The following is a 15,338-nucleotide window of genomic DNA, read 5'->3' as shown; positions in this document are numbered from 1 at the left end:
AAACAAGTCATCGATGCTTTTGTTCAGAAGGAGTGGCACATGGACTTCATTCAAGTATTGGTAAGACCATAATGTTTTTTTTATTAAATGTGCTTTTTGTGTGCTACACTTTGTATGTGTACAGAATGCTGATATGAGATTTTAAACATAACCCATTAACTGCTGCAAATTAAATGGTGAATAAGCTACTCTGTGGGGTTCATGTTTGTAAATCTGATTGTGGTGAAGTCAGTGCCTCACCAGCCATCAACCTCACCACACATCACTGGGCACCAAGTACATCTGTGTCGTGTGAGACACGCCCACCGAGGAGATCTATGCCGTGTGAGACACGCCTATACATGGTCTGATGGAGAGACTAAAAGTGATTGTAGTAACAGCTCCTTTCCATTTAAAGTTACACATAAAAACAAGCATAGCTGCCTGAATTTTACTTAGAACACTATTGTTATTATTGCTAGTATTTTGGGCAGGGGTGGGAGCACAACTTAAACTACAAACTTTAACACTTATTTTAAAACACATGGTAGTTTGTTGAAAAGATGGACAACATGATGACTGTTTGTCACAAATATTGGGAGAATCAAAAAGCGAGGTGTTTAAGGAAAAACAAAAACATAACTTTACACCACATAAATTGTGACAGCCATGGATGAGTTTTTCTTTAATTCATATTCACTACCTTGAGCCTACAGCATGATGCCAGGATTTCCCTTTGAATAAATTCAAAAGCACTGCAGTCTTAAAAATTACAAAAGTTTTAACTTACAAAATATACAAGAAATAACAATACAAGGCTCAGTAAACATCAGCTAAACCTGTATTTCCCTTTTATTTTACAAATTATATATATATATATATATATATATATATATGTATATATGTGTGTGTGTGTGTGAAATCACTTGTACATATCATTATCCTCAACCTTTTAGGAATGACATCCGTTTGAAAGTATCAAAAATAGATTGCGGAGTCTCTGTAAAATGGGAACATGTTGTTCGGTCTTTGGTTGTGACGGGAGAAAACGGCAGGTTATTCTGAACGCTGGTTTTGTGTCATTGTTCCGCCACAGGCAGAACCAGCTTTATATGACGACCTCCCTTCTCCACCCAAACCTCCATTTCACCCTGTGCACCCAAAAACAATAACAATCGTGATCGACTTATTCAATGGGAAAAATAAAAATGAAAACCCAGACAAATTGACAAACTGGATTTTAAACAAGAGTTAAGGCATCCTAACAGTTTACATCATGACACCATCGTCTCACTATTCAGTTTTTTCTTTGTGCTCTGTAAAGTTAATAAACAATATTACAAATAGTTTCATATTTGATGTCATATCTCACATTTTATGCTGTTTATACAGTTTGCATAGCCTAAATACAGTTGTGCTTCTGTTGTTGAAAATAGGACTCTAAATTCTCGTCTCCTGTACAGCATATTTGGTAAAAAAACACACACACAGATTAAAGTCGTTACGCATCTACAGTCTAATACTACGGGCATCAAACTCTTTTTAAAATTATTTTAACCTCATTTTGAAGGCGTCAGGCAAAGGGTTTATGCATAGCAAAAATCATTTTCACCTGGAAATTGTCAAAAGCAACACTCCTCAGCTTTCACGCTGAAGGAGCATCATTGTCAAAGACGAGCTTAAGGCATAGCGCAAACAGGAACCTATCCAGCATTCAAACGTCACCTGTGCACCTTCACGTCATCTTCTATACACTTTTGTGTGACATGACATGGGTATTGCTGCCACACAGGCACCGGATATCTGTCCAAAGGAAAATATTAATGTTCCCTGCATTATGCAAATCAGGAATATTCCAGAATTGGACCTTGACTATACTGGAATTCTGCTTCTGCACAAGATATCCAGAATTGTTTGTATGTCTGTGGTCTGGAAACAGACTTGCCCCAGTATGTGAGACACCACAGACTGATGACATGATTTCTATAGTATTAGAAGGCGCTGTGGAAATAGTGATGCAGTTGTTGCTCTAAAAAAGCTTCAACAATACCTTTAAACTATAAAGTTGTTTTAGTTCTAAACTGTCTGGAGTGTATTGATGGAGTCTTTTTAACAATGGCCAAAATAATGTTTCTCTTTGAACGGTCTCACTTCCAGTGCGACAACGCTGTTGCGATGATGATGCACAAGCTCTTGGCCAGTCAGATTTAGATCAACATGGTGCCCTAATGGCTTCACATTTAACAAACGTGATTGGATCCAGAACCTCTTCTTAGTGGGCGGATTTAAAACCAGGAGTAGAACTCAAGTGGCAACATTCGAGCTCGTATTTTGATCCTAACCAGGAAGTGCAGTTCCTTGACTGGCTGCGTGAGGCTGGCTCCAAAACAGAGCACGTGGCCATAGAAGCCCATTTTAAAACGACCAGCTTTAGAGCAGAAATAAACAGGTTTATAGTTCAGTACAAAAATTGGTTTTGATCTATATAGTTTCCTTATCCATGTCAACTGTGTGTGTGTGTGTGTGGAGGGGCACTCACTGTTATGTTATGGTTGTGTGTGTTTGGAGTATTTTATTACAAACACCTGACCTGGAATAATATGGCTTGTTGTGCGGTCAAACGTCACATCGGATCATCTCAAACATCTGTGTTGAAATACTGACGCTGAGTGAAACTCTCATCTTATTTTATGTTGTATGAGCTGTCCGTAGGCCCACTTAATGCACGGAAATATGCTGAGGAAATATGTGGCTGATAATTTTTATGTCCACACCAAAGTAAATCATTATGAGAACCGCCACGCAGTCTCCAAAAAATATTCTTTACAGTGCATTCGGAAAGTATTCATTCACAGAGTTGTCTTGAAGTCACTCCTTTGATATCTTGGCTGTGTGCTTAGGGTCATTGTCCAGCTGAAAGATGAACCATTACCCCAGTCTGAGGTCAAGAGCGCTCTGGAGCAGGTTTTCATCCAGGATGTCTCTGTACATTGCTGCATTCATCTTTCCCTCAATCCTGACTAGTATCCTAGTTCCTGCTGCTGAAAAACATTCCCACAGCATGATGCTGCCACTACCGTGCTTCACTGTAGGTATGGTGCATGGTTTCCTCAAACATGACGCCTGGTATTCACATCAAAGAATTTTTGTCTCATCAGACAAGAGAATTTTGCTTCTCATGGTCTGAGAGTCCTTCAGGTGCTGTTTGACAAACTCCAGGTGGGCTGCCATGTGCCTTTTACTAAGGAGTGGTTTCCATCTGGTCACTCTACCATACAGGCCTGATTGGTGGAGTGCAGTGGTGGGCACAGATAACCAAAAAATTAACTTTGATAACAGATAATCAGATAACTGAAAAGTTATCTTTGATAAAGATAAAACGATAAACCACCCAAAAATGTATCGGAAGTTACAGATAACCGATAAATTCCAGTATTGTCTCTGGTACATTTGCAACTACTAACAAACTGAATTTGAGTTTTAACACCATGATTGCTTCTGGTAGCATCAAAAGTGACAACAGACCCAAACAATGAGCCTGCACTTCTGTCTTTGAACATCTTGCCCCCTGCTAGAAGCTCTTGTTTACTACATGGCTTCCAGCACAGAAGCAAGCTGAGAGCAGCCGCAAAGCTCAGCTCTCTACCCAATCACAATGTTCCGGTCAGGCGGAGGTCTTGGAAAATAAAGCAATGCTGAGTTATGGTTTGGTGTATAAATAAAATGAATACTGATAGATTGTTTGAGTAAAACAAGGGCACAATCTACTTAAACGTGGCCACAATTTGTAAAACATCTATAAACCCAGAAAATATATTCACAAGAGTTTTAGGCACTAGAGTTTAATGCTGTTGTCCGTAGAGCCTGATCAGAGTGTTTCAAATGCATTTCTCATGTTGTGAACATATTGAGATTACCCTATCCTACCCATAATGCACTGCTGGGCACAGCATATATCCACACTAAAACCTTAAAAATTAGCACATTACTTTAAAACTAAAACATATATCTGATATTTTCACTTTATAAAACTTCAGACATGACATTAATTTAAATAACTTGTCCGAAATTAGTTTGGTTAAAAGTTGAACCATAAGTTAAAAATGTATGCCTCTGGATGACTTGGGTGATATTGCCCTCGTATTAGTAGGGGTTAAAAGAAATTAGTTTTTTTGGGGGGGGACCAGTTCTCCTTTGCCTGCTGAGGATAGAGCGGTTTCTTCTTGAAGCAGCTGTGTTTTGCAGAGGGCAGAACTGCATATCTGCTACGAAACATTTAACAGGTAGGTGCTCAACTGATTTTAAATTTTATAAATTTTTGTAGCTGTTCAGCTTTATTTACGTTATTGGTCTAAAAATTATCAGACAAAAATTTATCTCAAGATAATTAGTCCGATAATGTTTTTTAAAGTTATTAAAAAAGATAATCCGATAATGAAAACATTATCTTCGATAATTATCGGTTATCGGATTATTGGAACAGTGCCCACCACTGGTGGAGTGCTGCAGAGATGGTTGTCTTTCTGGAAGGTTCTCCTCTCTCCACAGAGGAATGCTGGAGCTCTGACAGAGTGACCACCCTTCCCCAGATTTGTGCCTTGAGACAATCCTGTCTCTGAGGTCTACAGACAATTCCTTTGACTTCATGCTTGGTTTGTGCTCTGACATGCACTGTCAACTGTGGGACCTTATATGTAGACAGGTGTATGCCTTTCCTAATCATGCCCAATCAACTGAATTTACCCCAGGTAGACTCCAATTAAGCTGTAGAAACATCTCAAGGATGATCAGTGGTAACAGGATGCACTTGAGCTCAATTTTGAACTTCATGGCAAAGGCTGTGAATACTTATATACATGTGATTTCTTAGGTTTTTATGTTTAATAAATATGCAACCCCCCCCCCCCCCCAAAAAAAAAAAACTTTTTTCACATTGTCATTATGGGGTATTGTGTGTAGAATTTTGAGGGGAAAAAAATAAATTTAATCCATTTTTTGAATAAGGCTGTAACATAAAATGTGGAAAAGTGAAGCGCTGTGAATACTTTCCAGATGCACTGTAATAAACACCCAAACTGAGGTAGGAGTTAGCTTGTGCTTTGAACTCGGGTTTTTTTTTTTTTTTGTCACACACGGAGCCACCCATGCTCTTCCCTTTATATATTAATGAGTTCATAGTGAATCAGTGCGGGTGGGGCTTTCAACATGGCTACGCCCAGAAAAGGGGTACTTTCAGCTTTTCTGGGTCACTACAGAAAATCAACGGGTGATGTCATGCAGGCTCTGCCCAGTATATATACAGTCTGTGGTAGAACCTCGAGACTAGAAGCGGAAGTGCTGTTGAACTTTCAAAACTTTTTATGTATTTTATAAAAACTGAACCTAAAACAATATTTTAAAGGTTACTGGGAAGCCAAGAGTTCAGGTTTAGACTCTTGTTATGAGATCAAATGTGCACAGCATCGTTCCAGAAATGGCTGTGAGATTCTGGAGTGCAAAAAAAAGGTTTGTTCCGATTTGCAAACTTCATGGAACATTAACATATTAATGTTGTTTCAAGGACTTCATGAAACTAACCTCCAACATAGTTTTTTGTGACCTGTTCACTAGATAATTTACTTCTGTTATACACAAAAACATTGGTAGCGGTCAGGCAATTCAAGGCACGCGAGGGCCCCACAGAGATCTGTGGAGTTATTGCATCAAAATACATTTGGGGATCCACACATACAATAAACTGTGATAGAAAATGAGCAAAATGTTGAAATAATTCATCCATTAGTCTGCTGATAGGAAAAAAAAAATCACTTTATCAACCTGACTCGACCTACTTAGAAACACTAAATCATTGTTTATTTAAGTAAAAAGCCAGAGTTTGTTTCTAGCTTGTCAGCAGAAATTTATTATTACTTGATATTGAAATTGTAACAAATACAAAATTTCTTGGTGTTTATATTGATGATAAATTAAGCTGGAAAACGCATACGTATGTTAAACCTAAAATGTCAAAAGTCATTGCAATTCTGCATAAAGCACAAGACTTCCTCTCCCAACATTCTTTGGCCATTTTCTATCATATACTCAACAAAAATATAAATGCAACACTTTTGGTTTTGCTCCCATTTTGTATGAGATGAACTCAAAGATCTAAAACTTTTTCCACATACCCAATATCACCATTTCCCTCAAATATTGTTCACAAACCAGTCTAAATCTGTGATAGTGAGCACTTCTCCTTTGCTGAGATAATCCATCCCACCTCACAGGTGTGCCATATCAAGATGCTGATTAGACACCATGATTAGTGCACAGGTGTGCCTTAGACTGCCCACAATAAAAGGCCACTCTGAAAAGTGCAGCTTTGTTTTATTGGGGGGGGGGGATACCCGTCAGTATCTGGTGTGACCACCATTTGCCTCATGCAGTGCAACACATCTCCTTCGCATCATCCGTGAAGAGAACACCTCTCCAACGTGCCAAATGCCAGCGAATGTGAGCATTTGCCCACTCAAGTCGGTTACGATGACGAACTGGAGTCAGGTCGAGACCCCGATGAGGACGACGAGCATGCAGATGAGCTTCCCTGAGACGGTTTCTGACAGTTTGTGCAGAAATTCTTTGGTTATGCAAACCGATTGTTTCAGCAGCTGTCCGAGTGGCTGGTCTCAGACGATCTTGGAGGTGAACATGCTGGATGTGGAGGTCCTGGGCTGGTGTGGTTACATGTGGTCTGCGGTTGTGAGGCTGGTTGGATGTACTGCCAAATTCTCTGAAATGCCTTTGGAGACGGCTTATGGTAGAGAAATGAACATTCAATACACGAGCAACAGCTCTGGTTGACATTCCTGCTGTCAGCATGCCAATTGCATGCTCCCTCAAATCTTGCGACATCTGTGGCATTGTGCTGTGTGATAAAACTGCACCTTTCAGAGTGGCCTTTTATTGTGGGCAGTCTAAGGCACACCTGTGCACTAATCATGGTGTCTAATCAGCATCTTGATATGGCACACCTGTGAGGTGGGATGGATTATCTCAGCAAAGGAGAAGTGCTCACTATCACAGATTTAGACTGGTTTGTGAACAATATTTGAGGGAAATGGTGATATTGTGTATGTGGAAAAAGTTTTAGATCTTTGAGTTCATCTCATACAAAATGGGAGCAAAACCAAAAGTGTTGCGTTTATATTTTTGTTGAGTACATTACTTGTTCCATATATGACATACTGTGTTGAGGTTTGGGGAAACACATATAGAACTAATACTAATCCAATATTTCTGTTGCAAAAGAAAGCTATAAGAATTTTCAGTAATAAGCCATATTGTGAGCCAACAAACAATATGCTGGTTTGCAAATTTTAAAATTCTGGGAGTTGGTTGATTATATCACAATAGAAATTATGTATAAAGTCAAAAATAAACTCTTGCCTAAAAATGTCCAGGATCTGTTTAAAATGAGGGATTCCAGCTACAATTTGAGAGGAACATTATTATTTGAGAAACTAAGGATCATAACTACTGCAAAAAAAAATCATTGTTTCTGTTAAGGGTATTAATATTTGGAATAATTGTCCTGATAATATTAAGTTACTTGGTATCTTAGTCAGCTTTAAAAGGCTTTACAAAAATAACATACTTACCATTATAGTTTGAAAAATTAGGTTTACCATTTTGTTGTGCTTGGGTTTATGCACTGTTGCTTGTTTGGTTCTGGTGCAGTGACTGAGTTGTTTTGTTTGTGCATTTCTTTTGTATTGCTGTTATGAGTATATATATTTATATATGTATACATTCTTTACTTACTTTATTTTTATGGTATAAGGGTTGGGTATCTATAAGCTTTGCTTTTGCCTTCACCCTTTCGGCCACACAGGACTTTGTTATTGTCTGTGTTGATATTCTGTGTGCCAAATAAAAAAATAAATAAATTCATTCATTCAAATGTGAGCATTTGCTCCTTCTCGCTTTTGCTACATCTGTAGAAATGTAATGTCTTCAGGATGTGGATTGGTCATCAAACAAACCGTCTCATCTAAGGACAACATCTCAGGGTCCGCCTTTTACCTTAAAGGAAAACTAGAATCAGTCATAAAAAGTACAATCTTTTTATGACTGTACTTTTTACAGATACAGTACTGTGCAAAGGTTTTAGGCACCCCAAATATCGATACACTTGTTTGGTTTTGCTTATCATCAGGACATGTCCAAACACTCATATTCCAACCACTCCACCCCCAAATCAAAGGTGACATTAAAGTGCAAACTGCAAAACTCGTGTTAAAAATTCTTTGTAGATATACGTACTATATAATACGTTACAAGACAACAGCAGCTGCAGATGATCAGTTGATAATCCAATTTTTTTGCAGATTGCAGAAAATGACTGAATAGACAATGTAAGAAACTCAGAAATTTTAAAGGTCAAAAGTGGTCACATATTTTACTTATTATAAGTGCTGACTATTTATTGTCTTTTGAATTTGAATTTTTAAGGACTTTAAACTGTAAATAAAACGTTTGCACAATACTGATTTCCTATCATAATGAAAATTTGTAAAATTCTATCCTCCGCCCCAATCACAAAACTATTTCCTTGCAAATATCCGATACCACAGGATTTCATTCTCATAAGTTCAGCCTCAGTGAAATCATGTGCAGCCTTTTAATTATGCAATACTTAAATTCCATTCAGCAGTTAGAGCTGTAGTTTGTCTTACTGCTAAACATGGAGGACTACTTCAGAGCCCATATGACAGAATGAAATTTAAACATTCAGTATTCCTAAATAATGTCAAGATAAAAATGTATTAACTTTAATGCTACAGTGTGTAGGATTTAGTGTCATCTAGTGGTAAGACTGCAGATTGCAATATGCTGTCGCTGGTCATGATTTTGTTTACTTCATGTTTTTGCTTCTTTTACCGAGGGGATTCATCTTCTCGATCCTTCTGTTGTGATACAAAATAAGCACAATCAGCAATTTGAAAAAAAAGAAAGAAAGAAAAGAAAAGCAACCAGTAGACAGTGTATAGGGGAGCAATCACTTATTCCTCTTTTTTCCTTCTGACTATGTTGCAAAATGCAAAACACTGAGTAAGTATGTGGCTTCTGGGCTGCTGTCATGGTGGCTTCCATGAGGGGGCCCGCTTCCATGAGGGGGCCCGCTCCCATGTAGATATGAAGGATTCATACGTCAATGAACAGATGGTCGTGAATGTTATTCCCCTTTTCTGCCAAGAAATACCCCCAAATCCTACACACTGTAGCTTTACCTCTTAATGATAAAGTTAGCTTATCTGCGTCATGTTACTGTTAGCTTGAGTGTTGGTGTTACCCTTTCACAACAAAGCTATTTAATGTGTTCTGAACGCAGCTGCCTTTGGCGTGAAGCACATTCAGAACGAGTGAACAGCAGTCGCTGCCAGAGCAGACGGCCGCCCAGCCAAGCCAATGGGAGGGAAGATGCACTGTCAAATATAAATGCACACACATCTTCTTTTAAACTCATTCCAGATGACTACAAAATGAGAAACCTGCCAAATTTCATTTCAGTATTTTATGTCGTAGCTTGTTTTGTATGATCTGGACGGAGGCACAGGCGGACAAATGAACAAACGGACGGATGGACGGAAATGCAAAAGGAATCCATTCCGAAATTCCTCCATTTGCACTTAGTAACAAAGGATAAAAATGAAATAAAAGCGTGTTGTGCAAAACAACAAAAAGCTTTTTCTACCGTTCAAAGCTCCTAAATGTTAATAAGGCATTTGTTCAACTTGCAGAAAAAAAACAAGGGTGAGGCATCAAAAGAAAGAAGAGAGCAAAACAGCAGACAGAAGTCATGTACAAATATCTACACGGCTGGATGGTGACTCAAACTTATGGAATGTTGCAGGTTGGAGATCCCGGTGCAGCACCAGAGGAGCTCCTCCTGCCCTGCAGGCCAAAATATTTATCTCTTTTATTTTCTGACCTTTCAAAAGTACCCAGCGAGGAGACAGTCGTATCTTCAACATTAAAGCAGAGAACATGTTTGACTAATTGAAGAAGATTACTTTTTGGAGATCAACCAGTTGGAGATTTGAAATGGGAGTGAGTCAGACGTGTGTTCGTGACAGCTTCTGTGCATTAAGAGCAAACAGGCTAAACGCTTGAGCGCAGGCCTGAGGGCGAAGAGGCAAACACATTCTCATTCCTTATTCCTCACGCGGCTTTCTGTTGTTGATCGCTGCACAAAAAAGTGTTCATTTTAAAAAGTAGTCTGAGCAGACATCCGTCTTCTTAACCAGCTGGTGGTAACATGCCCATAAGCCATGTTCTGCCTTCAACCACGGTCCTGGTTACTGCTCTTCTCGCGTGCCACAGCCCACAGAGTCAGGACCACAACCTGGTTGGAGACAGATGATTGTCATGGGGTTTAGAGAGGACGGCGGCTCAATGCCTGAGTGAGCGAAGAGCTACGAGTGGCTGTTCGTTGACGGAGCAGCGTGAGTGTTCGGGGACTGTGACATGTCTCTGCCAATGATCTCATTTACTGTGGGGAAAAAAACACAAGCAGATAAAACAATTATAATCACAAAAACGAGGCACATACAGTTTTCACTGACACTTGAGATGTGTTGACAGTGTGGAAAAACCATTTCAGAATGTCAAGAAAAACTTCAAACTCACAATCCTCTGATCTCTTGCTAAATATCTAGTTAAGATTTTTATGTGGAAAAACAGAACCACAGTTTGAATAAATATGTCTTTTGATATGGATTATGCTGCATGTTTGTTTTCCGGTTTTATTGTTATTTTTTTCTTCCAATCTAAGACTATATACAGCAAGGCCCAGAAGTATTTGGACAGGGACACCAATTTTGTAATATTGTCACTGAACACTGCCACAGTGGAGTTGAAATGAAACGAGATGTGCTTGTAAACTTTAATTCAAGGGGTTTAACAAAAACATCACATTAACTATTTAGGAATTACTTTGATTAGCATTTATACGGCTTATGAGCATGCCCTAGTCTTCTTCTGTTTTTTTTCTGGGGACATTACAGTGCCACACACAGGCCTGGCATATGTACTACAACGTTAAACGAAGCTTTGAGGCACACAATTTGCCTTGAACATTTTTTGTAATCGAATTATTAGAGTTATTATTATTTGAGTTACTCGACTAATCGTTTCAGCCCCAGTCTTTCTACTGCCTGATTCTGTTTTTTTTTTCCTCTGTTTGAGGTGCGGTTCCATCCAGAGGTGGGAGTGAGTGTCTTCTGCTGCAGGCACCCTGTCCTGTACAGCACCCTGGACTCCCAAAATTTCCTTTACAACCCCAATTCCAATGAAGTTGGGATGTTGTGTGACATGTAAATAAAAACAGAATACAATGATTTGAAAAATCCTCTTCAACCTATATTCAACTGAATACACCACAAAGACAAGATATTTAATGTTCAAACTGATAGACTTTTTTGTTTTTGTGCAAGTATTTGCTCATTTTGAAATGGATGCCTGCAACACATTTCAAAAAAACTGGGACAGGGGAAACAAAAGACTGGGAAAGTTGATGAATGCTCAAAGAACACCTGTTTGGAACATTCCACAGGTGAACAGGTTAATTGGAAACAGGTGAGTGTCATGATTGGGTATAAATGGACGGTCGAAACATCGCGACGGAGCGCTTTTATCAGCTAACTTTCATTAGCGTTGGCAGGCTAACTAGCTTGCTAACGCTTTCGTTTTTATTTATTTATTTATTTTTTTATTTTATTTTAGCACCGTTGTCGTGCGTTGCCTGTGCTGCTTCATGGCCTGTTTGGTGCCTTGATTGGGGCACTCCTTCTGCTGAATCACCTCTGGATTATTTGCACATTATTCACTTTGTGTGTTTTTGGGAATCCGCTAGCTTAGCGTAGCTACTAGCTCTTAGCCGATTTAGCATGGCGGCTTCTCCTGTCTCTCCCGCACTTTTCTGCTCTGGGTGTGAAATGTTTAGTTATTCCTCGGCCTCCTTTGGCAGTAACGGTACTTGTAATAAGTGCAGCTTATTCGTAGCTTTGGAGGCCAGGCTGGGCGAAGTGGAGGCTCGGCTCCGCACCGTGGAAAATTCTACAGCTAGCCAGGCCCCTGTAGTCGGTGCGGACCAAGGTAGCTTAGCCGCCGTTAGTTCCCCCCTGGCAGATCCCGTGCAGTCGGGAAAGCAGGCTGACTGGGTGACTGTGAGGAGGAAGCGTAGCCCTAAACAGAAGCCCCGTGTACACCGTCAACCCGTTCACATCTCTAACCGTTTTTCCCCACTCGACGACACACCCGCCGAGGACCAAACTCTGGTTATTGGCGACTCTGTTTTGAGAAATGTGAAGTTAGCGACACCAGCAACCATAGTCAATTGTCTTCCGGGGGCCAGAGCAGGCGACATCGAAGGACATTTGAAATTACTGGCTAAGGCTAAGCGTAAATTTGGTAAGATTGTAATTCACGTCGGCAGTAATGACACTCGGTTACGCCAATCGGAGGTCACTAAAATTAACATTAAATCGGTGTGTAACTTTGCAAAAACAATGTCGGACTCTGTAGTTTTCTCTGGGCCCCTCCCCAATCAGACCGGGAGTGACATGTTTAGCCGCATGTTCTCCTTGAATTGCTGGCTGTCTGAGTGGTGTCCAAAAAATGAGGTGGGCTTCATTGATAATTGGCAAAGCTTCTGGGGAAAACCTGGTCTTGTTAGGAGAGACGGCATCCATCCCACTTTAGAGGGAGCAGCTCTCATTTCTAGAAATCTGGCCAATTTTTTTGGATCCTCCAAACTGTGACTGTCTAGCGTTGGGACCAGGAGGCAGAGCTGTGGTCTTATACACCTCTCTGCAGCTTCTCTCCCCCTGCCATCCCCTCATTACCCCATCCCCGTAGAGACGGTGCCTGCTCCCAGACCACCAATAACTAGCAAAAATCTATTTAAGCATAAAAATTCAAAAAGAAAAAATAATATAGCACCTTCAATTGCACCACAGACTAAAACAGTTAAATGTGGTCTATTAAACATTAGGTCTCTTTCTTCTAAGTCCCTGTTGGTAAATGATATAATAATTGATCAACGTATTGATTTATTCTGCCTAACAGAAACTTGGTTACAGCAGGATGAATATGTTAGTTTAAATGAGTCAACACCCCCGAGTCACACTAGCTGTCAGAATGCTCGTAGCACGGGCCGGGGCGGAGGATTAGCAGCAATCTTCCATTCCAGCTTATTAATTAATCAAAAACCTAGACAGAGCTTTAATTCATTTGAAAGCTTGTCTCTTAGTCTTGTCCATCCAAATTGGAAGTCCCAAAAACCAGTTTTATTTGTTATTATCTATCGTCCACCTGGTCGTTACTGTGAGTTTCTCTGTGAATTTTCAGACCTTTTGTCTGACTTAGTGCTTAGCTCAGATAAGATAATTGTAGTGGGCGATTTTAACATCCACACAGATGCTGAGAATGACAGCCTCAACACTGCATTTAATCTATTATTAGACTCTATTGGCTTTGCTCAAAAAGTAAATGAGTCCACCCACCACTTTAATCATATTTTGGATCTTGTTCTGACTTATGGTATGGAAATAGAGGACTTAACAGTATTCCCTGAAAACTCCCTTCTGTCTGATCATTTTTTAATAACATTTACATTTACCCTGATGGACTACCCTGAAGTGGGGAATAAGTTTCATTACACTAGAAGTCTTTCAGAAAGCGCTGTAACTAGGTTTAAGGATATGATTCCTTCTTTATGTTCTCTAATGTCATATACCAACACAGAGCAGAGTAGCTACCTAAACTCTGTAAGGGAGCTAGAGTATCTCGTCAATAGTTTTACATCCTCATTGAAGACAACTTTGGATGCTGTAGCTCCTCTGAAAAAGAGAGCTTTAAATCAGAAGTGTCTGACTCCGTGGTATAACTCACAAACTCGTAGCTTAAAGCAGATAACCCGTAAGTTGGAGAGGAAATGGCGTCTCACTAATTTAGAAGATCTTCACTTAGCCTGGAAAAAGAGTTTGTTGCTCTATAAGAAAGCCCTCCGTGAAGCTAGGACATCTTTCTACTCATCACTAATTGAAGAAAATAAGAACAACCCTAGGTTTCTTTTCAGCACTGTAGCCAGGCTGACAAAGAGTCAGAGCTCTATTGAGCTGAGTATTCCATTAACTTTAACTAGTGATGACTTCATGACTTTCTTTGCTAACAAAATTTTGACTATTAGAGAAAAAATTACTCATAACCATCCCAAAGATGTATCGTTATCTTTGGCTGCTTTCAGTGATGCCGGTATTTGGTTAGACTCTTTCTCTCCGATTGTTCTGTCTGAGTTATTTTCATTAGTTACTTCATCCAAACCATCAACATGCTTATTAGACCCCATTCCTGCCAGGTTGCTCAAGGAAGTCCTACCATTATTTAATGCTTCAATCTTAAATATGATCAATCTATCTTTGTTAGTTGGTTATGTACCACAGGCCTTTAAGGTGGCAGTAATTAAACCATTACTTAAAAAGCCATCACTTGACCCAGCTATCTTAGCTAATTATAGGCCAATCTCCAACCTTCCTTTTCTCTCAAAGATTCTTGAGAGGGTAGTTGTAAAACAGCTAACTGATCACCTGCAGAGGAATGGTCTATTTGAAGAGTTTCAGTCAGGTTTTAGAATTCATCATAGTACAGAAACGGCATTAGTGAAGGTTACAAATGATCTTCTTATGGCTTCGGACAGTGGACTTATCTCTGTGCTTGTTCTGTTGGACCTCAGTGCTGCTTTTGATACTGTTGACCATAAAATTTTATTACAGAGATTAGAGCATGTCATAGGTATTAAAGGCACTGCGCTGCGGTGGTTTGAATCATATTTGTCTAATAGATTACAGTTTGTTCATGTAAATGGGGAATCTTCTTCACAGACTAAAGTTAATTATGGAGTTCCACAAGGTTCTGTGCTAGGACCAATTTTATTCACTTTATACATGCTTCCCTTGGGCAGTATTATTAGACGGTATTGCTTAAATTTTCATTGTTACGCAGATGATACCCAGCTTTATCTATGCATGAAGCCAGAGGATACACACCAATTAGCTAAACTGCAGGATTGTCTTACAGACATAAAGACATGGATGACCTCTAATTTCCTGCTTTTAAACTCAGATAAAACTGAAGTTATTGTACTTGGCCCCACAAATCTTAGAAGCATGGTGTCTAACCAGATCGTTACTCTGGATGGCATTTCCCTGATCTCTAGTAATACTGTGAGAAATCTTGGAGTTATTTTTGATCAGGATATGTCATTCAAAGCGCATATTAAACAAATATGTAGGACTGCCTTTTTGCATTTACGCAATATC

The 15,338-nt window shown here is 39.5% G+C and overlaps 1 protein-coding gene across 1 annotated transcript in view; it reads right to left on the bottom strand.

Moving 5' to 3' along the window:
- Positions 1–7,871: 7,871 nt before the first annotated feature.
- nfatc3a (nuclear factor of activated T cells 3a) overlaps positions 7,872–15,338 on the bottom strand; it is a 256,776-nt gene continuing 249,309 nt past the window's right edge. Inside the window, exon 10 of the mRNA XM_034187268.1 lies at positions 7,872–10,510. Within this exon, the coding sequence (XP_034043159.1) occupies positions 10,434–10,510 (77 nt within the window). The 3' untranslated portion in view covers positions 7,872–10,433. The remainder of the gene's footprint in view (positions 10,511–15,338) is intronic.

This window comes from Thalassophryne amazonica, chromosome 2, assembly GCF_902500255.1.
Source record: "Thalassophryne amazonica chromosome 2, fThaAma1.1, whole genome shotgun sequence".
In the NCBI taxonomy this organism is placed as follows: Eukaryota; Metazoa; Chordata; class Actinopteri; order Batrachoidiformes; family Batrachoididae; genus Thalassophryne; species Thalassophryne amazonica.
This window is presented reverse-complemented; position numbering and strand designations above follow the sequence as displayed.